At 42.9% G+C, this 24,339-nt stretch overlaps 1 protein-coding gene across 1 annotated transcript in view; it reads left to right on the top strand.

The window, feature by feature from the left end:
* LOC309548186 (uncharacterized protein) overlaps positions 1-24,339 on the top strand; it is a 130,148-nt gene that overhangs the window by 58,840 nt on the left and 46,969 nt on the right. Inside the window, exon 5 of the mRNA XM_082248142.1 lies at positions 15,421-15,748. Coding sequence (XP_082104268.1) covers positions 15,421-15,748 — 328 coding nt within the window. The remainder of the gene's footprint in view (positions 1-15,420; positions 15,749-24,339) is intronic.

Here is a 24,339-nt window from a genome sequence, read left to right as displayed (position 1 = left end):
CATTAACCCATTTGATCACCCCCAGTGTTAACCTCTTCCCTACCAGTGTCATTTATACAGTAATAGTGCATAATATTTAGCACTGATTACTGTATTAATTTTACTGGTCCCCAAAAAGTGTCAAATGTCAGTTAGGGGCCCGATCTGTCCGCCGCAATGTTGCAGTCCCGCTACAAAACGCTGATCGCCGCAATTACTAATAAAAACAAAAAATAAATAGATTCCAAAAATCTATCCCGTAGTTTGTAAACTCTATACCTTTTGCGCAAACCAATTAAAATACGCTTTTTGGGATTTTGATTACCAAAAATATGTAGCAGAATACAAATTGGCCTAAACTGATAAAAAAAATTAGATTTTTTACATTTTTTTTTATTGGGAATGTTTTATAGCAGAAAGTAAATAATATGGCGTTTTTTCAAAATTGCCGCTATTTTTTTGTTTATAGCGCAAAATCTAAAATCCGCAGAGGTGATCAAATACCACCAAAAGAAAGCTCTATTTGTGGGGAAAAAAAGGACACCAATTGTATTTGATTACAGCATCGCATGACCGTGCAATTTTTCGTTAAAGTAACCCAGTGCAGAATCACAGAAAATGGCCTGGTCATTAAGGGGGTAAAACCTTCCGGAGTTGAAGTGGTTGAACCAGCAACCTCAACAATGACAGCAATCCAGTACCAGTGTTACAGATCATCATGTACATGTACACACATAGGCAGCATCACGACATCCCATCATATATCAACATATACATAAGTCTCATTCCCCCACAGCTCCATCCACCAAGTCAATAAGTAGTCAATAAGTAGTATCCAAGGGCATAGAGAGTGTCAGGGACAAAAAAGCATCACATGGATCTACCCCACCTAGTCCAACATTCTGCCCATCACCAGATCGACCGGAGCAAGCCCCGGGGTATCCAACCATGGTGCCCACAGTTTTTCAAACTTGACCATGATTCCCCTATGTTGAAAATAACTTTCTCCATTCTCAGAACATTACCCATTGTAGTAATCCATTCTTTTAAAGTCGGGGGGGGGTCCTCTGACTTCCAATGCACCATGATCAACTTCCTAGCCTGGAACAAGGCTCTATGAATAGCTTCTTTTCCCTACTTATCCCAATCCTATTCCCCCAGTACTCCCAACAGACATTCTAATGGAGCGACCGCCAATGATAACTGGAACACATTGTTAAGAGTCTGTACCACGCCCGTCCAGTAGGGATGCAACTTCTGGCATTCGCCAAAGTAAGTGAATAAGGTCGCCATGGTCCCTCCAGCACCTCGCACAGGCGGGGTCGACCGTAAGTCCCATCGTGTGCAGTCGGTAAGGAGTGTAGTAAAATAAGCGTTATGTATAATTGCGTCACTCTTTGGGCAACATTCAGAGAGCAGATCGTCATCGTCTGGAAGGCCTCGTCCCACTGCTCAGTCTCCATTGGACCCACATTCTTTTCCCACTTCACCAGCATTCCTAGTGGGTGCTGTTTCAAGTGCATCCGTAGCAATTGAGCATAGCACTGTGAAATAAACCCCTTAGACACCGTAGTATCTCTAACCATGTTGAAGATTGGAAACTGGGATAACACCCACTTAATCGCATGCCTAAGCTGTAGATATAGAAAGTACATGGAGGAAGGAAGATTGTACTTAGCCTGTAACTCTGGAAACATCAGTAATATCCAATTACGAAAAATATATTAAGGTGGGTTTACCCCATACACTTTCCATCGGGCCCCGATTGTAATTTAGCAATCTCTAGGTAAGTATTGTTTAGTCAGATAGGACTATATTCAGTAAATCCCTCCACCCCCTGTAGGTATTTAGTTTTGTTCCACGCCTTCTGGATAAGATCGTAGGTAGGGTAAGGCTTATGTGGTTTTCCAAATGCTTGCACCTCCAAAGCTGAGAACAGGGGTCCCTCGCAAGTCATGTGTCTCATTATCCCCAGGGACGGGCTAGCGGACACACTGTCTATATCGTCCCCATCCCCCATAGCCCCTAATAGTTGTTGCAATTGAGCCGCTAAGTAATACAACCATGGGTTAGGTTGAGCTAGTCCCCTCTCACCTTTGGGCCTCTGTAGATGTTCAAGTTTAATCCTAGGAGTTCCGTTTTTCCAAATCAGTGTGCAGGAGATAGTTGATTAATCCTAAAGTTTTTAAGGAAATCATAGGAGAGTTATGTAACAGGTACAATAATTTTGGCATGAGTATCATTTTAATCAAATTCACCCTACCTGCCACTGACAAGTACAAAGAGTTCCATGTTTTTTATCCGGTCCCTGAACCGCTGAAGAAGAGGAGAAATATTCAATCTGCAAAAGTCACGCACCAAGGGAGATATCAGCACACCAAGGTATTTAAATTGGACAGTGATGGAAACGGGGCATGAGGGCACCACCTGTTGAGACCCATCCCCGTCAAGGAGCATCAGTGCAGATTTAGACCAATTTATCAATAGGCCAGAGTATTTTCCAAATTCCTCTATCGTAGCCATGGCTGCCTTAAGGGAGGCATCCGTGTCACCTAGCAAGAGCAAAGTGTCGTCAGCATAGAGCATCACCCTTTCATGAATATTCCTGTATCGAAAACCCTGTATATCCGGATGGGATCGTATTCAAATCGCCAGGGGTTCAATAGCCAATGCGAAGAGAAGGGGGGGACAGAGGGCACCCCTGCCTGGTTCCCCCTACCCAAATCAAAATAGTGTGAGATATTGCCAAATTCCGGATAGCAGCCTGCGTTCTAGCATACAGAAGTTTTACCCAGTAGATATATACTGGGCCAAACCCAAATTTCACCATAACTTCCCACAAGTAGATCCAGTCCACACTGTCAAACGCCTTAGCAGCATTAAGGGAGAGCACCGCTCTGGAACCCAGATTGTCTGCCCGGGATTGCATATTTCAGAACAATCTCCAGAGATTGATTGTAGTGGATTTTGGGGCATGAAACCTGCCTGATCAGAATGTATTAAGGACATGATCACACCATTCAGTCTGAGTGCCAGGACCTTTGCTAAGATTTTATCACACTGTAATAAGGAGATTGGTCTGTAGGACCCAGGATCAACCGAATCCTTACCCGGTTTTAGAAGTAAAACCAAAGAAGTAAAAAAAAAGCATTTGCCCTATACATAAAAGGAGGTAGAGCACCTGTCTCCAGGGACTCATTTAAAACCTGCAGTAACCTAGGGAGTATCACTTCAGTATGTTGTTTATATACTTCTATAGGGATACCATCTTCCCCCGGTGCCTTACAATTTGGGAACGAGCAAACCGCCTCCTGCAATTCCTCTGAAGTGAGTGGTGCATCCAGTCTCTGTGTCTGTATGTCAGTCAAAGTGGGGAAAATAAGGTGTAGTAGGTACTGTTCCAACTCATCTGGCAAATATGCAGTCTTAGGTAAATACAAGGTTTCATAGAAGCTGGCCAAATCTCCCATGATCTCCTCAGGCGTGCTCACCAAGGACCCCATCCGAGACTTAATTGCCCCAATAATAGGGGAGCATTGGTGAGAGGAAGCAATCCTTGCCAAAAGACGGCCAGTGTTTTCCCCTTCCTCAAAGAACGCCTGTTTGGAGAAGAACCACTTCTTCTTGGCCTTTGAGGTCAACAGGTGCTCATAAGCAGACTGAGCCTCCTGCCAAACCTCTCTAGCTGAGTCAGAAGGGTCAGAAACATAGCGCTGTTCCAGATCCTTCACCCTAGTCTCCACTTCAGCAACCAAAGCAGTGGAAGACTTCTTCACCCTGGATATTTCGGCAATCAATATACCACGTAAATACGCCTTGAAGGCCTCCCACCGAAGGACCGCGGGCGATCGGTGCCCCCCCCTCCTGCCGCATCCCGGTCCGTTTCCCCGCTTACCGGACCCTCCATCAGCGGGGAAAACTATCCGGTCCCGGATCCGCTTAGACAGGAAGTCAAGGGGGGGCAAGATGATGTCAAACATTGTTGCCTAGCAACCAGTTTAAAGAGCCGATTTTTTTTCTTGTGTACTTGTGAGATCTTTTTGACCCCAGATCTCACAATAAAGAGGTCCCGTCATGCCTATTTCTATTACAAGGAATGTTTACATGTGTAAAAATAAAAAATAATAAATTAAATAAATAGGGAAAAAAATTAAACGCCCTGTTCCCCTTAGCTCGTGCGCAGAAGCGAACGTATACGGAAGCCTCGCCCACATATGTAAATGGTGTTCAAACCACACATGTGAGGTATCGCCCTGATCGCTAGAGTGAGAGCAATAATTTGAGCCCTAGACCTCCTCTGTAACTCTAAGCTGGTAACCTGTAGAAATTTTAAAATTGTCGCCTATGGGATTTTTAAGCACCAAAGTTTGTCACCATTCTGCGAGCGTGCGCAATTTTGAAGCATGACATGTTGGGTATCTTTTTACTCAGCGTAACATTATCTTTCACATTATGGAAAAAAATTGGGCTAACTTTACTGTTTTCTTATTTCTTTATTCAAAAAAGTGAATTTTTTCCAAAAAAATTGCGTTTGGAAGACCGCTGCGCAAATACGGTGTAGTAAAAAATATTGCAACGATCTACATTTTATTCTCTAGGGTCTTTGCTAAAAAAAATATATAATGTTTGGGGGTGCTAAGAAGTTTTCTAGCAAAAAAATGGTAAGTAACTATTTCTGTCAACAGATTTAAAATGTGTTTTTGTCTTTATTGTTCCTTGCTCATACCACATAACTAGATCTAGGAAGTTGATTTTTTCATCACTTATTTCCCAAGTAAGGTTGATATCTTTTTGATTCATATTTAGCTTATGGCCAAATTCTACAAGGCTCTCTTTATCTCCTTCCCAGAGAATGATGTCATCTATGAATCTCTTAAAACAGCTGTCACCATAAACCCTAGTTCATTAATATACCAAAGGGACAGTTCATAAGACTCAGAAGGAACTGCATGGACAAATAAGATCATGAGCTACAGGCAAAGATCCTAGAAGGAAGATTCATTGGAAAAGGCTACAAAAGTACATTCATTCAACAAAGTATTGAGCAAGTGGGAGACTTTGAATGAAATCTGTTGAATGAAAAAAAGAAGAAAACAACATCATATCAAGATATCCCTCTTATTTTTAATTTTAACATACAACACAAAAAAATAGAAGATATTATCAGGAAACATTGGAAAATATTATTGGCCGATAAAACCATAGCCCGATTTCTTCCAGAAAAACCGAAATTCACATATAGGAGGGCAAATACTTTGAGAGATATTATTGCAAAAAACGTGATAGACCAACCCTCCAAGAAACCTTTTAGCTTTTTTGAAGATGAATGTTTTTCACCCATGTATGAAGTGTTTTGCATGTAAACACACAAAAATGAACAAAAAAGAAAAAGGACGAGTTTACATCCACTTCTACAGGAAGACAATATAACATTAGAGAGTTTATATCCTGCAGGACAGAAGGGGCGGTATACATACTAGAATGTCCATGCCACTTTCAGTATGTAGACAGAACAAAAAGGCCCCTATGGAAAAGATTGAGAGAGCATGTACAAAACATATTTGAAGGTTATCCTAAACATAGTGTCTCGAGACATTATGCCGAATGCCATCAAAAAGACCCGTCTTCCCTACTTTTCTGGGGTGTTGAGAAATTTAAGCCACACTGGAGAGGGAGCAACAAGATTATCTCCCTCAGTCAGGCTGAATCCAGGTGGATCTTTGAGATACAATCACTTGCGCCACTTGGTTTGAATATTGAATTCAACCTAAATTGCTTTATTTCTGATTTTTAACATTGTTTTTATTATTTATTATTAAAATGTATTTTTTCATTTTTATGAATATATACTATATTTTATATATACTTTATTTTTATTTTTATTTTATTTATTTTTCCATTTCTTCACAATATATTAATGGTTATTCCATATATTTACTTCTAGAATGACATCATACTATTTCATACTTTGATGCTTCATGTCATTGTTTTATGGACTTACTGTGAGATCCAATTTTTTGTTTATTTATAGATTCATTGTGACTATATATTTATTTTAATCTACTGTTTATCTTCAGATCCATTGTGTCTTATGTATTAATTAATATGTCTGAATCTATTGCAATATTGATTCTTATGTACATCATTGATTTTACATCAAGATCAGCTGTTTTTATTATTTGTGTATGCTTTGTTTAACCACTTAACCACCAGGGGATTTAGCTGCTCAAAGACGAGGGCCTACTTTGTGATTTGCTTTAACGGACAATTGCGCGGCCGTGTGACGCTGTACCCAAATGAAATTTACGTCCCTTTTTTCCCACAAACAGCGCTTTCTTTTGGTGGTATTTGATCACCTGTGCGTTTTTTAAATTTTTGCGCTATAAACAAAAATAGAGCGACAATTTTGAAAAAATAACAATATTTTTCACATTTTTTTATATGAAAGTCCCCAAAAAAAATGTAAAAATCAAAATTTTTTAACATTTTAGGCCAATTTGTTTTCTGCTACATATTTTTGGTAAAAAAAAAATTGCAATAAGCGTATTTTGATTGGTTTGCGCAAAAGTTATTGCGTTTACTAACTACGGGGAAGATTTATGTCATTTTTATTGGGTTTTTTTTTGCGGGACTGCGACATTGCGGCGGACAGATCGGACCCTTGACTGACATTTTTGACACTTTTGGGGGTACCAGTGACATTACTACAGTAATCAGTGCTATACATATGCACTGTTACTGTAAAAATTACACTGGCAGGGAAAGGGTTAACTTTATTGGTAAACAGTGGGTTAAATGTATCCCTAGGGGCGTGATTCTAACTGTGGGGGGCGTGGCTTGTAATGTAACCACAGAGACATACGATCCTACATAGCAGGATCGTACAGTCTCTGCAGTTACACCAGGGAGAATGACAGATGGCTGTGTTTACATCAGCTGCCTGCCTTTCTCCCTCTCCAGCGGGAGGTCACGAGTGGCCAGCGGACATCGGAGCCACCGATCAATCGCGCGGGGATGCCTGTGAATGAGTGGGGGCGGGAGCCCGCCTCAGGCGGCGCGCGCTCGCCCCCCACAGGAGGCTGAGCGAGTTACGTACCCATACGTCACTTTGCCCAGCAGCGGCTGCCTGCCGCAGTATATCTGCGGTGGGCAGTCGTTAAGTGGTTAATATTTGAGTTTGTCTCCCTTGTTGCTGGCCCGTTTGAATGATGGGCTTCTATTTGTATTGCTCGTTAGTCAAGGGGTTAACACATGGAAGAACCTGATGTTGCGAGTGGTTTCTAGAACAACCACGAGCCCTTATATCCCGGTGACCGTCACCCAAGTTTCCAACCCTTGAAAAAGTCACGCTTGTGATGCAGCGTGTCGGTAGGAGCCGGGTGACGACTCTGCCAAGAACCGGAAGTTGGTAAAAAGGTGCCCTTACAGTCTTTGGACTCTGGCGGCTTATACTTCATACTGCTCATATCCAGCTTTATTTGTGAGTTACTATATTTTCAATAAATTTCCTTATTATTATCGTATTACACTATGGGGATGTCCTTTATTATTATTTCATGAGCGGAGGAAGTAAGTGGAGTGTACTGGAGAGAGGATCCATCTCAGAGAGGATCTCATTAGAAAGGGGACCTGGTACCTGATGACCATCTGAGGGAGATACCCACTGTATCCAAGAGTCTCTTTATACTGTGTTTATTTACTATCATTAAGGTGAGCGGCCATTGCTATCAGTGTTTATTCACAGCTGCACTGGTCTGGTGATCAGGGATCCTCACACTATTTTGAAGACATCCACTCAGCCAAGTGTTGCTGAGATTTGCATCTGCACCTTTTGGAATTGGACTATTTCTTTTAACACAGTGTCACTTAATATTTAAATATTTATTACCCTTGAATGGACACTATTTGAAACACCAAGGACACTATATATAATTTTAGTTTTATTCTGGTATATAAATTTTCTTTGATATCTACTTGCATCATATATGCAACAGTTCCCCCCCCCCCCCTATTATTGGTACACTGTAAGCACAATTTCCTCACCTTAGCACACAGTCACTTTACCACATTTTTTTTCCGTTAGAGGCACAATAGACACTTTATCAGGATATATATCATATAACTGTTCTCTATAAAATTGGTATAAGCACATATCCGAATCTTCATGAGATATATATATATATATATATACATATACATACACATTTAAATATTGTGCACCCAGCACATGATTATTTTGATTCACTTAGCACTTTATTGATTTATATTTGAATCACTTTTATCTCACCTTGCATCTTTTAAATGTGCTATTTTCTGATTATCATTTTATAGTATTTTCAATGCAATATTATTATCATCTTTAATACCTTTTTAATAGCGCCTATCCACTCACTTAATTCATTATCCAGTTATATGTGGTGACACATTCAGGATTGGCAGCTGTTTCACACAAAGGTTATTGGTTTGATTCGCATCGAGATTCGCACCTTGTTTATTTATATATCCCCCATTTTTTAGTTAAAGATTGGTAGCGCATTGGTCTTTTTACACTTTAACAATATGCAATAGAGCTACTGGCCTGTCCTGCTTCCAGAATGCTTTCCAAACGGACGTTCAGTGCTTCAGGAGGTTTTGTGACAGACAAAAGAGTGAGTCTGCCAACAGACTCTGTTGACCAGCTGACTATTATCAAAATGAACCAGTCCTGTATCAACAAGAGCTATCAGGCCCCTGATGCTGATGTAACTGATTGAATTTGCTAGGGGTCTGCCATCCCTTGAAGACTGCATATGCTGCCTATCCTATTCCTCTACCTTGATTCTGCTAGCTTCCAACAATGTTTTTGGTTTAGGTCACTACCAACCCCCAAGGCCTAATTTTTCTGCACTTGTATGACAGGTGCATACAATTTAAATGCCGTATGTCATTTTTAACAGCAGGCCCTGTCCATGTGCCCTGCTAACTGTGAGGGGTTATGGTGATCAGGCACCACCAACGCCAAAGGCCCAATATTTTTGCACCTGTATGACAAGTACATGCAATTTCAAATTTGTATGTAATTCTTACCAGCATGACCCGTTCCTGCACCCAGCAAGAGTAACTGCAAGGGCTTGGTTACGGTGTTCAGGCACCACCTACAGCAAAGGCCCAATTTTGGCACCTGTATAGCACATGCAATTTTAAATTTGTATGGATTTTTTAGCAGAAGGGCCCATTCCTGCACCCAGCAAGAGTAACTGAGGGGTTACGGTGTTCAGGCACCACCAACAACCAAGACCCATTTGTATATGACATTTTATGCTTTAGAAATGTCAGTATTGCTGCAGCAGGCTACATACATCGTAGAGATGCACTACTTTATAGGCACATTCAGGGGACCCCCCCCCCCCCAGGCACGATGTTTGTAGGAATTTTTCATTTTTATAGTTTCACTTTAAGCCTCATTAAAATCAGTGCTCCTTTAAAAACTATTGTTTTTTTAAAAACTTTTTTTTTCATTGCTACATGTTTCCCCAGGACAGTACCTGGACCCCCATACACTTTTTTTGGGACAATAACTTGCATTTAAGCCTTCAAAATGAGGCCATTTGATTTTCAAGGTTCGAGTCTCATAGACTTCAATGGGGTTCGTTTGTTCAAACTAATTTTTCCTCTGTTCGTGGTGTTCTGGTGCGAACCGAAATGGGGGGTGTTCGGCTCATCACTATATGCTATAATAAAACAGTAGAAAGCAAATGGCCTAAGGAGGATAACTAGGAGAATTCCTATACTGTGCACAGCTCTCAGCACTCTCTTCGGCCCTAATATTAACTCTCTCCTTGCTGTTTTGGAAGAACCACAAGGAGATACTAAACACGTTCAGGTTCTAGAAAAGGTTCGGAGAGTTTCAGGAATAGTTCAGCAGATGTTGGGGGTCACTTTTTTACACGTGACACTGCACAGCACAGCCGTCCTGTAGCAGTAAATGTGCTATAGGGTGGTTGGCAACTGGTTATATATTTTATTTTTATTTTTTCTTCAGTTACTTCCTCGTTTCCAGGCCTAGGCAAATTATGTCATATCTCTCACGTGGGGAGGAGAGTTTTTATCAGCTAAACACACCCTCCTGTCTGCATGTATGAGCTAAGGGCAAATGGATTCCAGGAAGTAAATGCTACATGAGTTATCTTGCCTTACTCAAGCTGGCCATGGCTGAAATAAATATGGGGTGGTTTTTTATCTCCCCTATTTATTATAAATATGTATTATCTTGTCTATTCCTATAGTTAGCTAGTCTATCAAAGCTCTGATAAGGTTAATGGTGAGGATATAATAACAATACTAGCTATAAAATAAATACACTGCTTAAATAAGCAAGGATCTAATTTATTTAACAAGAAAGTAGAAATGTTAACATAAAACACCAAAAGAAAATTAGAGTATATAGCCAGGGTTTATACAATGCAATAAGTCCTTCCTTTCAGGTTCTGTATAAGGCTGGGCTCCAGGACAAAGGGCCAAAAGAGCAAAGAGAAAGAAAAATAAATCTATCTGGCCACTGCTTTTAAAATCCACTCAGACACCACCCATACAATCATACACTGTCTGCTTGTCAAATGACAATTTATAAGAGGCCGTCCTTCCTAATTAACAGGAAGTATCTCATCTTTCCAGGAAGAATGTTAGTCTCCACTAGGGGCGCCATTCCTCCAGGAATCACTATTTTTGACCCGGGTCATCTTTCAGTAACAGCCGGCCTTTGATGTTGGCTTAACCTCCCCAGGAGGTCTTATCTGAAGCTCCTCGACCCCTATACCTCACAGCAGGAGGCCTATGCGAGCACATCCTGTGAGGATATGAATTCCCATTTATGACTCCTTGTCACGAACACCCTGCTGGGAAAACTTGCTCTGCTGGCATTCCAGGCCAGGTGTAATCAGGTTTCAACCATCCAGAAACATCTGATATTAAAACAAGAAAAACATGTTGCCTTCCAACAATGGCCATAAATGCTGGGAGGGGTTTTTCAAAGTGATTTCTCAGTAAATAAAGCGTGGAGACATTAATGGATGGGTGAGTTTTGGTTTGAACATTTTAAATTGAATTAAATAGCATTTTTGTTTTTTGTTGCTAAGCTTCAGTTCCACTTTTAAAGTGCTTTTTCTAACACTCTTGTAGTATATTTTGGTAGCAGAAAATGTGAAGCAGGTACCCTGTAGATGACTGTTTTACTTACTTTCACCACATATTTAAGAATATAAGATTTCCACATATAGGAAAACCCTTTGCCCTCTGCATACTAATTCACACTTGGGAGAGAAGGAATGATTTCTGAAATGGCATTATCATTTTTCCAAGCAGAGTGACTATCTGAAATATTGGGTTAAGTTAGTTCTACACCTTTCAATAGTTAGGCTGTATAGGGAGGGTAACAATTCTTCTGACCACCTAAAATCTGTTTTATATTACATTTGTAGGCTACTCAGGGGTAATAATAGACAGAGTGTCCATATTCTTTTTTTTTTATATGCTATTTTTTTTTTTTTGTTCCTAGAGCTACTGTATTAATGATATACATGCCACCACATATGAGTGGTCTTTTTGGAATGTGGTGATCCTTTTCATTTTTATATGGATTTACGGGTGTTTGTTGTGCCCGGGTTGCAGCAGCAACATTTCAGGGTTTGCAGATTACATCAAGCTATGTAGTGGAATAACATTTAACAATAAAATTTAAGGAAGGAAGCTGTATGGGTAAAAATAGGTTTTTCCCTTTAGCACAATTTTCTTTCACTTACATTTTTTTAATAAGTGGAAGTAAACCCTCTTATCGTTTTTCAGCCAAGAAAGCTGGTTTGACCATTTGGCTGGGTTTACTTCTGCTTTAAGCGTACTATGCTCACTAATTTGACTTTGCGGTCAATTGAACATAACACGGATTAACAGAATGATCTATGTATAATGGCACCTTGTATAGACCTAATCCTGGCTAAAAAGTTATGAGACGTTAATATTCCAGTTGCAAGCTTTACATCTTACAAAACATATAATCAGATTTACTTTCACAAAGTAATGTCATAAGAGAACCTGTAATGCCAAGGAAGATTAGGGTTTAGTACTATCCCATATTGTGGTAACGTTGTTAGTGCAGAACAGTAAAGGGGGGAGGGGGCAAACGAAGTCTGAGGCCCACTCCATTAGTCATGAAGGGAAAACTGGAGAATCATAGAGAGGAAAGGGAAACTGAAAAGGGGCAGTCAGAGAGAGAACCAAGAGAAGCGGGAGCCAAAGGGAACCAAGAGAAAGCGAGGAGGAAGAGGGGTGGTAGGGTTTTGTGGAGGGGAAAAGAAGGGAGGGGGGAGAAGGACAGAGGGAGGAACTAGAGGAGAGGGGACTGGGGGAAAGAGTAGTAAACTGTTTAATTGTAGTAGGTCCCTTCTACAGGTCATGTATGGTGAAATGAGTGGGCGGGAAGTAATCAAGCCATTGTTGCCAGATTTTGAGGAACTTTTGGTGCGTATTATTTAAAATGGCTGTTAACCTCTCATTGATAAAATGTGCCCTGTATGTGGCGGGTAACTTCAGTAAGATTAAGAGAGGGAGATTTCTTCACCTGCTCCCCTCTCAATAAATGCCGCACTCACCAGATCAAGGTACCCCTACAGGGGTAATACATATATGAACATTACCAATGGTAAATGGAAGGAGTGATATGATGATGTATACCCCAATTGAGTAAGGATGCCCTTGATGAATACTTACTTCTGAGTTATACTACGCCGATTACCCCTGTAGGGGTACCTTGATCTGGTGAGTGCGGCATTTATTGAGAGGGGAGCACAGTAGTATCCTCACCTGCACACGTCACCTTCAAGATTCTCACCTTACCCTCCGGATTTTGGGATTTTTTGGAAACAACCCCCTTTATATTATGGACTACTACTTTGAGTGCACTGAAACACTTGTTGCACTGATTCACTTTAGAACTTGGTCACTTCTTTTTTTATGTCTTATATGTTATTTATCACGTCCATGATCTATATATTTATTTATTGAGGTGATTTTTTACCCAGTCACCCTTTTCTTCTTTTTTTTTTTCATGTTTTATATATATACCTTATATATATATATATATATATATATATATATATATATATATATATATATATATATATATTCATTATATTCATTATATTAATTATATATGTGCTGCATACATTTTTTGTATTTTATATGTTTTAAAATACACAGTATTTTTGACCCATTTACCTTTAGTAGCACATTGGGACACCACGTTGCCCCTCATTGGGGTTCACCCCATATTTATTGTAGCACCACGTCACATTAATAGAGTTTTATATTGTCTATCTTATCACTGTATGTAATTTGTGGTTTATTTGCGTTCAGCACTTATTTATGATCACTTGTCATGCTGTGGAAACCCCCTCCCCCCCTTTTTTGGGGGTGCACTGTTACCCCATTTCACACTGCACCTTGGCACTATATCACTTTAGTGTCACCACATTGATATATATATATTTTGTTATATGATATCTAATGTGTCACTATTTAGATTCTGATTTACTTTTATCTACTTATTTATAAACACCCATTGCCCATTACCTATTACATTTACACACTTTGAGGCAGCGCTAAACACCTTCCCCCCCCCCCTTTTTTTTTTTTTTTTACTTACCTGAGGTTACTGCTTGCAATTTCTGGAAAAAAACTAACATTCTAGAAAGTTTAAATACAGTGCCTTGCGAAAGTATTCGGCCCCCTTGAACTTTGCGACCTTTTGCCACATTTCAGGCTTCAAACATAAAGATATAAAACTGTAATTTTTTGTGAAGAATCAACAACAAGTGGGACACAATCATGAAGTGGAACGAAATTTATTGGATATTTCAAACTTTGTTAACAAATAAAAAACTGAAAAATTGGGCGTGCAAAATTATTCAGCCCCCTTAAGTTAATACTTTGTAGCGCCACCTTTGGCTGCGATTACAGCTGTAAGTCGCTTGGGGTATGTCTCTATCAGTTTTGCACATCGAGAGACTGACATTTTTGCCCATTCCTCCTTGCAAAACAGCTCGAGCTCAGTGAGGTTGGATGGAGAGCGTTTGTGAACAGCAATTTTCAGTTCTTTCCATAGATTCTCGATTGGATTCAGGTCTGGACTTTGACTTGGCCATTCTAACACCTGGATATGTTTATTTGTGAACCATTCCATTGTAGATTTTGCTTTATGTTTTGGATCATTGTCTTGATGGAAGACAAATCTCCATCCCAGTATCAGGTCTTTTGCAGACTCCATCAGGTTTTCTTCCAGAATGGTCCTGTATTTGGCACCATCCATCTTCCCATCAATTTTAACCATCTTCCCTGTCCCTGCTGAAGAAAAGCAGGCCCAAACCATGATGCTGCCACCACCATGTTTGACAGTGGGGATGATGTGTTCAGGGTGATGAGCTGTGTTGCTTTTACGCCAAACATAACGTTTTGCATTGTTGCCAAAAAGTTTGATTTTGGTTTCATCTGACCAGAGCACCTTCTTCCACATGTTTGGTGTGTCTCCCAGGTGGCTTGTGGCAAACTTTAAACCACACTTTTTATAGATATCTTTAAGAAATGGCCTTCTTCTTGCAACTCTTCCATAAAGGCCAGATTTGTGCAGTATACGACTGATTGTTGTCCTATGGACAGAGTCTCCCACCTCAGCTGTAGATCTCTGCAGTTCATCCAGAATGATCATGGGCCTCTTGGCTGCATCTCTGATCAGTCTTCTCCTTGTATGAGCTGAAAGTTTAGAGGGACGGCCAGGTCTTCGTAGATTTTCAGTGGTCTGATACTCCTTCCATTTCAATATTATAGCTTGCACAGTGCTCCTTGGGATGTTTAAAGCTTGGGAAATCTTTTTGTATCCAAATCCAGCTTTAAACTTCTCCACAACAGTATCTCGGACCTGCCTGGTGTGTTCCTTGTTCTTCATGATGCTTTTTGCGCTTTAAACGGACCTCTGAGACTATCACAGTGCAGGTGCATTTATACGGAGACTTGATTACACACAGGTGGATTCTATTTATCATCATTAGTCATTTAGGTCAACATTGGATCATTCAGAGATCCTCACTCACAGATAGTTTGCTGCACTGAAAGCAAAGGGGCTGAATAATTTTGCACACCCAATTTTTCAGTTTTTTATTTGTTAACAAAGTTTGAAATATCCAAGACATTTTGTTCCACTTCATGATTGTGTCCCACTTGTTGTTGATTCTTCACAAACAATTACAGTTTTTTATATATTTATGTTTGAAGCCTGAAATGTGGCAAAAGGTCGCAAAGTTCAAGGGGGCCGAATACTTTCGCAAGGCACTGTATGTATAGTATACATATGTATATCAAGAATAATTGTGTGGTTCCTAACATGCCTCTGTATTTTTGCTTCTATTACAGTGACTCCATCCTACTGCTGTTATGTGGCTTCCTCTGCTAGTGGTGTTTGGTCTGATCTTCCTATACAGGTGGCATAGACAGAGTCAGATACTGGAGGATCTTTCAGATAAATATGTCTTTATTACCGGATGTGACACTGGATTTGGCAACCTGTTGGCAAAACAGCTGGACAGTCAGGGAATAAATGTTCTGGCTGCTTGTTTGACAGAGAAGGGGACACAGAACCTAGAGAAAGAGGCCTCCGGTAGACTTCAAACAGTAATACTGGATGTCACTGACAGTCAAAGTGTAAACTCTGCTGCCAAGTGGGCTTCCACTCTTGTTAAAGAAAAAGGTGGTTATTGCATTTCCAACATTTCTATTTTGCATATTTTTCTCACCCGCTTTGATAATTATGCACATTTTTTTTTTCTGGCTAGCACCTGGGTTTGCCCCATTACAGTGGGAATCTAAATGGAATAGAAAAGAATTTGGACAAAATATGTGTTAATAGTTGTGGAATTGACATGCCCCCTACATTTTTTATAAATATTTTAAATAGTATTTAGGATTTGTATTTATTTAGATTTGATTTTGATGATTTTGGAAATGTTTCTCTCTGGGGCCTAATAGTTCCTCTCCTGGGTTAGTAGGCAATATCTACATGGTGGCAATCGCTACTCAACAGGGACAGACTCCTCTAGGCCACCTACATACGAAAAAAAAATCATGTTTGTGATTTCTGCAGAACATTTAAAATAACTTTGTTCACCTGAAAGAAAAATCTAAAAAAAGGCAGATTACCGAGTTCTGCAGTGTTGGGGACATCAAGTGTAAGCACCATGTGCAATAGTAAGATGTAGACATTCAACACACTCTAAAGAGTGTCAGATGTGAAATATGTGCCATCTTTTGCAGGCTGCTTCTCTTAGATTTTTTTTTTCTCGAGTGTCCCAAGTCCATTTAAAACCTAAACCTAAATTTGATATTGTGAGGCAAAGGATTCATTTAGATCTTTCAATAACCTGTACAGGTGTTTGAAGTATCTGCAGTGCCCTGTGAGAAATGTTCAAAGTCTATTTGTTGCCATGGGTCTCTAGAAACGGCCCTCGATATGAATATAGTTCATACGTTTTTGTTTCCTGACACTATATAGACACCTACAATTCATGTAAGCATAATGAAAAAATAACTGATTATGTGTTTTTCAACACCTTTGTGAATGAAGCCCTAACGTCAGCAGCTAAAGTTTTTGTACCTGCATTTTTAGGGACCTGGCTGAAGCTCCTCTTTGAGGCTTTATTCACACGGCAAAAGAAAGCCATATATAAGTGTTTTTTTAATTACAGATCTGAAAACAGCTGCATTGTTCTCAATGAAGCCATTAATGCAGGTGCATAAACATGAGCTGCTTTCAGATCCTTCACATAGAAACCAAAAATCTGCAATCTGCATCTAGGAACATGCACTTTATGCACTCACTCATATAAACACATACACACACACACATACATATATATATATATAAAATATTTGTACACGTGTAAACTAAGTCTAAGCAAGGGGATAAAATAAATTATGTAGCGTAAGCCTCTTTACATGTTTGCACACATCTGTATGCAAGTATTTTACTCATTACGCTGGAACTTTTCTCCTAGAAAAAACACTTGCAGAGTGTAACAGACGATTACTGTGGCAGGTCGGCTCTATTGCGCGAAATCACATACCTGTACATCATTTTGTGCAGAAGCCTCTAGGGGGCGCATGTGCGCCGCTTGAGACCCGATCATTCACGAATTATTTGGGAATGGAGACAATCAGCGGACCCAATGTCCACCGGCCACCCGTGATTATTCCCGAGAGAGGCAGAATGGCAGTCTGCCTATGTAAACAAGTCAGATGGACATTGTAAAAGAAGAGAAGATGGAGATCTTGTGTTTCTGCTAAGCAGGAAAACGGACCTCTGTCTTCCCCCAGTCAGAGTAATCTCCCCCCCCACAGTTTGTAAGCACCCCCTAGGGACACATTTAACCCTTTTATCGCCCCTGATGTTAACCCCTTCCCTGCCATTGTCATTAGTACAGAAGCAGTGCATTGTTTTTTCCCACAGATTGCTGTATTGGTGTCACTGGTCCCCAAAAAAGTGTCAAAAGTGTCAAGTAGATTTCCAATTTGTTCGCCGCAATGTCACAGTCCTGCTAAAAGGCGCTGATCGCCGCCATTACTAGTAAAAAAATAAATAAAAACATCCCATCATTTGTAGACACTAACATTTTTGCACAAAGCAATTAATATACGCTTATTTCTATGGTTGAGCGGACACCTAGATGTCCGTGTTCGACGGGTTCGGCCGAACTTTAAAAAAAAGTCCGGGTCCGTGTCCCGGACTTTTACCGAACTTTTCCCGGACACCGAACCCCATTGAAGTCAATGGGGACCCGAACTTTAAGGCACTAAAATGGCTCTAAAACACCAAAGGAAAGGGCTAGAGTGCTGCAAATGGCAGCAAAACGTAATTAAGAGCATGGCAAGTGCTCTGCAAACAAATGTGGATAGGGAAATAACTTAAAACAACAAAAAAAAACAGAAAAATAAAACAATGTTCTTCTTCATCTCTGAAGGACGAGGCCCATATGGAGTAGGAGGGAGGTTGAGGTGGTGGTGGATGTGGCGGTGACATAGGCGTGCGCACAGGGTGTGCTGGGTGTGCCTGGGCACACCCTAATCACCTAGGGCACATAGCATTGCCAGTGAGGAGATGGGAAAGATCTCCCTGGGACCTGCTCTGCTCTATTTCTCCTTGCCTACAGGTACATGGCCCCGATACATTACTCTCCCTGCTGGCAAACACATGCATGTGTATTTCAACTTTGGGGTGCACACCTTAATGCAATAGGCTGCGCACACCTATGGGCGGTGTAGGTGGAAGCGGCGGTGGAGGAGGACCAGGGCCGGATTAACAGCATCATGGGCTTGGTGCTGAGGATTTTGAAGGGCCTTAGGGCCGTGCCTTGCCATGCACCCAGAGGAGGAAGGGTGCAGCCATGCATGCCTAATTCAACATGGGATGCTGTCTCTGAAGCCCATAAACACATCCATGCATCGCCAACTGTCCCTCCTTGTCCGGCCTTCACGCTGTGTGGGGAGGTTCTGAGGGTGCTGCCTGGGGAAGCGAGCATAGAAGCCAGACTTCTGTGTTTACAAGTGACAGAAGAGCGGTAACAGTGAATATGGCCAACCCGGGGCCTATATAAAAGGTAGGGGCCTGGAGCTGCAGCTCCAATAGCCCCTACGTTAATCTGGCCCTGAGGAGGAGGACGAGGTAGCCAACACTGCTTCTTTTCACAAATTTTAAATGAGGGTACACCCCAAAAGAGTGAGAAAGAGCAAAAATGGAACAATGGGTGGGTAAGGTCGGTATCCATTGCTATTCTGCATAAGGTACGGAAAAGTCCCGTGGGATCCATGCCTGGTTCATTTTAATGAACGTGAGCTTGTCCACATTGTCTCTGGACAGGCGGCTGCGCTTGTCTGTTATAACGCCCCCAGCCGTGCTAAATACCCGTTCAGATAATACACTGGCTGCAGGGCACGCCAGCACCTCCAAGGCGTAAAGGGCAAGCTCAGGCCATGTGCCCAATTTGGAGACCCAGAAGTTGAAGGGGGCAGACCCGTCATTCACTACATGTAGGCGTGTGCACACATACTGCTCCACCATGTTGGTAAAATGCTGCCTCCTGCTAAGACGTTCCATCTGAGCTGCTGGTGCTGCTGTTTGTTGTGGCGTGCTGACAAAGCTTTTCCACATTTCGGCCATGCTAACCCTGCCTTCTGAGGTGCTGGCGGTGCCCTGGTTGCGTTGGCGACCTCCTCCTCCTCCTCCTCTGCCTTGTGCTTCCACTGTGGCCCCGCTGTCAGATGGGAATGCCAGCAGCATGGCGTCTACCAGCGTGCGCTTGTACTCGCGCATCTTGCGATCGCGCTCCAGTGAGTGAATTAAGGACGGTACGTTGTCCTTGTAACGGGGATCCAGCAGCGTGGCCACCCAGTAATCAGCACAAGTTAGAATGTGGGCAACTCGGCGGTCGTTGTGGAGACACTGCAGCATGTAATCGCTCATGTGTGCCAGGCTGCCCAGAGGCGACGAAAGGCTGTCCTCTGTGGGAGGTGTATGGTCCGTGTCCTCTGTATCCCCCCAGCCACGCACCAGTGATGGCCATGAGCTGGCCTGGGTGCCACCCTGCTGTGAACATGGTTCCATCTCCTCCTCCAGCTCCTCCTCCTCCTCATCCTCCTCATCCTCCAGAACTGTGCCCCTGCTGGACAATTGCGTCCCTGGCGTTTGCGTGTGCAGGAACCCACCCTCGGAGCCCCTTGCGAATGACTGCCCTGAAAGCCTTGGAAATGTTACCTCTTCATCCTCCTCCTCCTCCTCATCCTGTGCCACATCCTCTTCCATCATCGCCCGAATTGTTTTTTCAAGGAGGCATAGAAGTGGGATAGTTAAGCTGAGAACGGCGTCATTGCCACTGGCCATGTTGGTGGAGTACTCAAAACAGCGCAACAAGGCACACAGGTCTCGCATGGAGGCCCAGTTATTGGTGGTGAAGTGGTGCTGTTCCGCAGAGCGACTCACGCGTGCGTGCTGCAGCTGAAACTCCACTATGGCCTGCTGCTGCTCGCACAGTCTTTCCAGCATGTGCAAGGTGGAGTTCCACCTTGTGGGCACGTCACATATGAGGCGGTGAGCGGGAAGGCCGAAGTTACGCTGCAGCGCTGCCAGGCGAGCAGCAGCAGGGTGAGAACGCCGAAAGTGCGCACAAACGGCCCGCACTTTCTGCAGCAGCTCTGACATATCGGGGTAGTTTTTAAGGAACCTCTGCACCACCAAATTCAGCACATGCGCCAGGCAAGGGATGTGCGTCAAACCGGCTAGGCCCAGAGCTGCTATGAGATTTCGCCCGTTATCGCACACCACCAGGCCGGGCTTGAGGCTCGCTGGCAGCAACCACTCATTTGTCTGCTGTTCCATGCTCCTCCACAACTCCTGCGCGGTGTGTGGTTTGTCCCCCAAACAGGCAAGTTGTAAAACTGCCTGCTGTCGTTTACCCCTGGCCGTGCTGAAGTTGGTGGTGAAGGTGTTACGCTGTCCGGATGAGGAGGCGGTAGAGGATGAGGAAGCGGAGTAGGAGGAGTTAGGAACAGGAGGCAAACTGAAGCGCCCTGCAATCCTCGGTGGTGGAAGGACATGCGCCAAATTGCTATCCGCCTCAGGCCCATCCGCCACTGCATTTACCCAGTGTGCCGTTAGGGAGATATAACGCCCCTGACCGTGCTTACTGGTCCACGTATCCGTAGTTAGGTGGACCTTGGCACAGATGGCGTTGCGCAGTGCACACCTGATTTTTTCCCCCACTTGGTTGTGCAGGGAAGGGATGGCTTGCCTGGAAAAGTAGTGGCGGCTGGGCACGACGTACTGTGGGACAGCCACCGACATAAGGTTTTTAAAACTGTGCGTCTCCACCAGACGGAATGACAGCATTTCAAAGGCCAATAATTTTGAAATGCTGGCATTCAGGGCCAGGGATCGCGGGTGGGTAGGGGGGTACTTCCTCTTCCTCTCAAGTGTTTGGGAGATGGAAAGCTGAACGCTTCCACGGGACATTGTGGAGATGGTTGTTGGTGACCCAGGTGGTGGTGTTGCTGACAGATCGTCTGTTTGCGGGGTGGCAGGTGCCGGTATCACTACAGATGTGGCTGGAGCGGCCGAGACTGCAGCAGAAGAGGAAGCAGGATGAGCCAGAGACGTTTCTTGGTTTTGAAGGTGTGTACTCCACTGCAGCTCGTGCTTTGCACTTAGATGCCTGATCATGCAGGTTGTGCTCAGGTTGAGAAGGTTCATGCCTCGCTTCAAGCTCTGATTGCACAGGGTGCAAACCACTCGTGTCCTGTCATCAGCACATTTTCTAAAGAACTTCCACGCTAGAGAACTCCTTTGAGCTGACTTTGGTGCGCTCGTTCCCTTGCTGCGTTGGGCAGTAGCGGGCGTAGTGTCTAGGGCACGGCCGCTCCGCTTCTGCACCCTGCTCCCTCTTCTGCTGTGCTGGTGGCTCTGTGCGACCACCGCCTCTTCCTCCAAACTACTCAGTTCACCTGCATGACGTTCATTCCATGTGGGGTCGAGGACCTCATCGTCCTCCACATCATCTTCCACCCAGTCTTCACCCCTGCCCTCCTTGTCGGTCTCCACAATGCTGAACGCCGCAGCAGTTGGCACCTGCGTTTCGTCATCATCGGAGACGTGCTGCGATGATCCTTGCATGTACTCATCTTGAGGAATAAGTGGTTGGGCATCGCTGCACTCAATCTCTTCCACTTCTGGGGCAGGGCTAGGTGGATGGCCCTGGGAAACCCTGCTGACAGAGTCCTCAAAAAGAATAAGAGACTGCTGTATGGCTTGGGGCTCAGACTGCTGGCCTGATTTGCAAGGGGGTGAGGTGAAAGACGGTTGGACATTGGCTGCAGGTGCCAACTCTGACCTTTCTGCAGTAGACTGGGTGGGAGACAATGTGAAGGAACTGGAGGCACTGTCAGCAGCAAACCAATCTACTATCGCCTCAACTTGTTCTGGCCTCATCACTTCTAGGGGCGTTTGATGCCCTACCAAATACTGATGCAGGTTCTGTCGCCTACTCACACTTGAGGAAGGTGTTTCACTTGTGCGTGTAGCTGGCACAGATCGACCATGTCCTCTCCTTGCAACAGGAGCTCTACCAGCAGCACCACGACCCAGGCCACGGCCCTTATTTGACGGTCTCCTCATATTTCTGTAATTTAAGATCTTGCCCTAGAAAGGTTTTTATTGAATAGCGGAATAGAAAATATGATCCAAAAAAAGTGTATGTATATCACACGTACACAACCACACTAGGCCCCAATTACTATTGTTTGTACCCCTAAAAGGCTAGATGAGGAGTAGGGGGAGTATGGAACAGGCAGCACCCTCAAACCTTCAGAAGTATGAGATGAACCCCAACAACTTGGAAAGGTGGATCTCTCTCACACGTACCGACACAGACTATCCCGCAATTCAATTGATCCTCAAAGGTTTTTATTGAATAGCGGAATAGGAAATATGATCAAAAAAAGTGTATGTATCTCGCACGTACACAACCACACTAGGCCCCAATTACTATTGTTTGTACCCCTAAAAGGCTAGATGAGGAGTAGGGGGGGTATGGAACAGGCAGCACCCTCAAACCTTCAGAAGTATGAGATGAACCCCAACAACTTGGAAAGGTGGATCTCTCTCACACGTACCGACACAGACTATCCCGCAATTCAATTGATCCCCAAAGGTTTTTATTGAATAGCGGAATAGGAAATATGATCAAAAAAAGTGTATGTATCTCACACGTACAGAAACACACTAGGCCCCAATTACTATTGTTTGTACACCTAAAAGGATGGATGAGGAGGAGGAGGAGTATGGAACAGGCAGCACCCTCAAAGCTTCAGAAGTATGAGATGAACCCCAAAAACTTGGAAAGGTGGATCTCACACGTACCGACACAGACTATTCCGCAATTTAATTGATCCCCAAAGGTTTTTATTGAATAGCGGAATAGGAAATATGATCAAAAAATGTGTATGTATCTCACACGTACAGAAGCACACTAGGCCCCAATTACTATTGTTTGTACACCTAAAAGGATGGATGAGGAGGAGGAGGAGTATGGAACAGGCAGCACCCTCAAAGCTTCAGAAGTATGAGATGAACCCCAAAAACTTGGAAAGGTGGATCTCACACGTACCGACACAGACTATCCCGCAATTTAATTGATCCCCAAAGGTTTTTATTGAATAGCGGAATAGGAAATATGATCAAAAAATGTGTATGTATCTCACACGTACAGAAGCACACTAGGCCCCAATTACTATTGTTTGTACACCTAAAAGGATGGATGAGGAGGAGGAGGAGTATGGAACAGGCAGCACCCTCAAAGCTTCAGAAGTATGAGATGAACCCCAAAAACTTGGAAAGGTGGATCTCACACGTACCGACACAGACTATCCCGCAATTTAATTGATCCCCAAAGGTTTTTATTGAATAGCGGAATAGGAAATATGATCAAAAAATGTGTATGTATCTCACACGTACAGAAGCACACTAGGCCCCAATTACTATTGTTTGTACACCTAAAAGGATGGATGAGGAGGAGGAGGAGTATGGAACAGGCAGCACCCTCAAAGCTTCAGAAGTATGAGATGAACCCCAAAAACTTGGAAAGGTGGATCTCACACGTACCGACACAGACTATCCCGCAATTTAATTGATCCCCAAAGGTTTTTATTGAATAGCGGAATAGGAAATATGATCAAAAAAAGTGTATGTATCTCGCACGTACAGAAACACACTAGGCCCCAATTACTATTGTTTGTACACCTAAAAGGATGGATGAGGAGGAGGAGGAGTATGGAACAGGCAGCACCCTCAAAGCTTCAGAAGTATGAGATGAACCCCAAAAACTTGGAAAGGTGGATCTCACACGTACCGACACAGACTATTCCGCAATTTAATTGATCCCCAAAGGTTTTTATTGAATAGCGGAATAGGAAATATGATCAAAAAATGTGTATGTATCTCACACGTACAGAAGCACACTAGGCCCCAATTACTATTGTTTGTACACCTAAAAGGATGGATGAGGAGGAGGAGGAGTATGGAACAGGCAGCACCCTCAAAGCTTCAGAAGTATGAGATGAACCCCAAAAACTTGGAAAGGTGGATCTCACACGTACCGACACAGACTATCCCGCAATTTAATTGATCCCCAAAGGTTTTTATTGAATAGCGGAATAGGAAATATGATCAAAAAAAGTGTATGTATCTCGCACGTACACAACCACACTAGGCCCCAATTACTATTGTTTGTACCCCTAAAA

This window comes from Pelophylax lessonae, assembly GCF_965119305.1.
Source record: "Pelophylax lessonae genome assembly, chromosome: 2".
In the NCBI taxonomy this organism is placed as follows: Eukaryota; Metazoa; Chordata; class Amphibia; order Anura; family Ranidae; genus Pelophylax; species Pelophylax lessonae.
The sequence above is the reverse complement of the archived record's forward strand: the minus strand, read 5'-3'. Positions and strand labels throughout refer to the sequence as shown.